This window comes from Hipposideros armiger, unplaced genomic scaffold, assembly GCF_001890085.2.
Source record: "Hipposideros armiger isolate ML-2016 unplaced genomic scaffold, ASM189008v1 scaffold_100, whole genome shotgun sequence".
In the NCBI taxonomy this organism is placed as follows: Eukaryota; Metazoa; Chordata; class Mammalia; order Chiroptera; family Hipposideridae; genus Hipposideros; species Hipposideros armiger.
Window position 1 is genome coordinate 3381800 of NW_017731450.1, and position 3883 is coordinate 3385682.

The 3883-nt window shown below is 52.6% G+C and overlaps 1 protein-coding gene across 1 annotated transcript in view; it reads right to left on the minus strand.

The window, feature by feature from the left end:
• The window catches only part of TPO (thyroid peroxidase), a 44919-nt gene that overhangs the window by 22440 nt on the left and 18596 nt on the right, over nt 1–3883 (minus strand). The window contains exons 3-5 of the mRNA XM_019646284.1: nt 2498–2582; nt 949–1118; nt 24–156 (exon numbers count right to left, since the gene is read on the minus strand). Of these exons, the coding sequence (XP_019501829.1) occupies nt 24–156; nt 949–1118; nt 2498–2582 (388 nt within the window). The remainder of the gene's footprint in view (nt 1–23; nt 157–948; nt 1119–2497; nt 2583–3883) is intronic.

Sequence of the window (3883 nt, forward strand, 5' to 3'; positions counted from 1 at the left end):
GCTCAGCACGCCGGAGACAATACCTGTTGTTGCAAGCCCCCGTGATGAGCCGGTACTTGTTTGCCAGGCAGGTGTCTGGGCATTTGGGGGGCAGCATGTGAGGCAGGCACCCGGACGCCTCCGCAATGGTGGTCAGGAGGTCTTCTGATAAGGCATCTGCGGAGAACACCAAGGCGCAGGCTCTGGGACACTGCCTGCTCAGGCCCCTCCTGGCCGCGGCCTCTGAGTCTGGGGGTCCCACGTGCCCGCGCCCCTCTGTGTGGGAGGCCTTTCCTCCTCCTTTAACTCCAGCACCCCCACCCCTGGTGCGTCCTCATCACTAAGAATTTGGGTTTGTCAATCCATTTCGCATTGTGATCTTTCAGAAAAGCAGTTAGAGAGCTCTGTGCCCAGGTGAGCCAGTGCTCAGGGTGATGGCCCATCTCCTGTCACTTGTCACAGTCACTGCCTCAGCAGTGTGTCCAGCCCTGGCCTGACGCTTCAGAGGACAGCGGGCACCCACACTGTCCCTCCCCCGCCAATGAAACCTGCCTCCGTCAGGTCTGCTGACAGTGTCCATGTGCCCACCTACAAATCCCTTCTTTCCTTTGTATTGATTTTTGGTTTCCTTCTTGTAAATATTTCTAGATTAGGCTCCAGAAAACAGTCTTTTATTTTTGCCAATTCTTTCACTTTTTATTCAACAAATCAATTATTGAGTTAGTTCTCCAGATTCAATTTGAATGGCAGAGTAACAAGGAATTCTCAAACTAACAAACACAAAGCATGTGAGTGTTCACCAGCATTTTAAGAACTGTGGCTTCTGTCCCTTGAGTGAGCGGGAAAATCACACCTTCGTGGTGACAGGTAAGAAACGGCTGTCCACAAAACGCCTGCCGGCCCCGGCCAGGTCAGCTGGTGGACCCAAGGGGGCCGCCCGGGAGGATGGGGCACCCCCGGCGCGCTTACCTGTGAGAGGCTGCGACTGCTCCAGGCGCAGGGGGACTCTTCTCTGCATCGCCCGCACTGACACTTCCATTATCTCTGCTGCGCGTGCGACAGCTCGGCTCGTTGGCTCAGGGAGTTTGGAAAAAGACAGAAGCTGAGATGGAGAAATGAGTTCTCTTTTCTCGAGATTTCTACGGCACAAGGAGGACATACAAAATCAATTATTCTTCTCCGACTGTTCTGGTAGCGAATTACTAATCAATTAAGCAGACCGTAACTGAGCAGCTGCCAGGTCCCAGACCCCGTGAGAGGACAGAGCTCGCACAGGTCCCACCACACGGGCCGCAGGACTTAGTAAAGGGAGAGAACGTAAGTACAGGTGACCGACCAATGTTGAGTGAGGAACGGACTGGCCAATATTTACAAATGTCCACACCGGAAGTCATTCGATTCCGATGACAATTGTGTAAGATAAACCTTCTCATGAAAATCCAGTTAGACTTTGGGTCTGGGCCGGTGACCTGGGGGCTCCGAGCCACAGCCCTGTCGTGGCCTCAGAGCTGACACGTGTGGGGGCGCAGACGTCAGGAGGCTCCTGTGGACGCGCAGCCACGACCATGGGGGTCACGTGACTGGTGACAGAGCTGGACCTCACGCCTCACGTTCGCACACACGCCGAAGGAAGCATGAGTTCATGAGAAAGTTTTTCTTACTCTTTCTCAAGTTTTTAGAAAATAAGTAAAAATGAATTTGCAGCCAGTATGGACAACAGAATTTTTTCTGATTGGAAAAATAGAAATTTGAAAAGAAACAACTTCTGCCCTGTGATTTTGGTAACTTGAGCGCATATGTAATTATTAGTTAATGTCCAACCAAATAATGAGCTTGTGAGGATAAAACCTGCTTCTCAGTTTCGTGTTTGTTTTGTTTTCAAAGTTCTAACATGACACTGTAATATTCATGTCAGTTACATATTTAAAATTAAAGCATTTCTTAATTATTGAAAAGATAATGATGGGCAGATTTAATGCTCCACCACATGCCCCGGACGATGTCACAGCTGTAGCTCAGTGGCCTGGGAGATGTCACAGCTGTACCTCATTGGCCCAGGAGATGTCACAGCTGTAGCTCATTGGCCCGGGCGATGTCACAGCTGTACCTCAGTGACCCAGGCGATGTCAGAGCTGTACCTCAGTGGCCTGCACCACCCTTTGCTCTTAGTCTCTGCCTGTTTACAGGGAGCAGCCCGCTCACCTGTCTGGACTTCAGTCTCTCTCGCCTTTGCACCCAGTAGAGCCAACCCCAGGTGGGTCACTGTCCTTTGCTCTGTGTTTTACTAGTGAAAGACTGAGGCTGGTGGTGGTTTGCCCCGTTGCATGCATACGACCTTGAAACAGTCAATTAACCCCTGTGAGCTTCAGGTCCTAATTGGTAAAGCAGAGACGCTGAGAACAATTTCAGAGGTCATTGTAAAAGACACAGTAGGTGTGCCAAGGCTCACGCAGGACTTGGCGCGCACTGGGTGACGTCCCTCCAGTCCCCTCCCTCTGTGCCCTCTGGGACACGGCACCTTTTCATTGTGCTGTGGATGGCGTCATCCACCAGCAGCTTGCTGTCCTCCAAAACGCGGATCACATGCGAGTCGTCGGACGTTCCTGTGGAGGAAGCATCACATATCAGCGCAAAACGGACGTCCGGCGATTCTGTCGCCTTAGCGCTCTCCACGGGGTCCAGCTTGATGAACGAAACCACACGGCTGGCCGCTGGGGCCAGTTAGGTCGTGGGGCCTGTGAACCCCGATGTCCCATCGCAAAGCGGTGCTCGTCCCCTGGCAGAGCTGCGTGGGGGGATGGGGGGTGGGACGAGCACCCGCCGTTCTCACCTCATGCAAGTTCAGTTTGGCTTCTCCTTTCCCTCTCACTGCCCACACCGCCTCTAGTGACTCCAAGGAGCTTTTTTTCTGACACGTGGTCTCATGTTTGTCTCCCCAAATCCACATGTTGAAACGCTAGTGCCCTATTTGGTGGTGTCAGGAGGTGAGGAAGTTGGGAGGTCATTAGGCCACGTGGATGGGCCCTCGTGATGGGACTGGTGCCCTTGTGACCGAGACCCCGGGACCCTCACCCTCCCTGACGTCTGTGCACCAGGGAGGGGGCCACTCCAGACTCCGGCCCCGCGGGGGCCTGGCCTTGGACATCCAGCCTCAGACGGTGGGGAGCGGACGTTGGCTGCTTACGAGCCCCGTGTGGCCCGAACAAGTTCAGCACCAAGATTCCTTTTCTAGGTGAAAAGGTCAAGTCCACACGAATAACACAAGAAGGCCAGGCTCCTGGTGACACACAGGTGACGCCCATCACTCAACTGTCTTCTGCATAATCAACAATTTATCAAGAGAAACACACTCATTCCTGAAATTAAACACACTATCAGAATGCTCTCAAATATTACACATCTCGTAAAACTTTTTTTAAAAGGTACCTTTCAATATCTTTAGAATTAAGTGGGCATCACGGTTCCGGAAAGTATATTATATTCCTGAGGAATTCAGCAGGATTAACAGACTACTAGCCTCTGTCCTAAAACTTAACTGATTACCTCCTTTCAAAAGAAATACTGTGACTCAAAACTACTAGAAAAGTACGAGACTGCAAGTTCCCGGAAGGTGCGACCGTATCAGACTCCCCTTATCCCCCTACCCCCAGCCCAGGATGGAGATCCCGTCGAAGGCCCCTCGAAGGGTGTCCAGCCGTTGCCCTTGAGCGTCTCCCCCGCAGCCAAGCCAGGAGCACCCCCATGATTCTGTCATCGTTCCTACTTACTTCCACCCCAGCCCATCTGCCCCAAGACTCCTGCATCTCGGTATCACCTGTGTCAGTGTCACCAGCGTGTCAGTGACACCTGCATCTCAGTGACACCAGCGTGTCAGTGACACCTGCATCTCAGTGACACCCGCGTC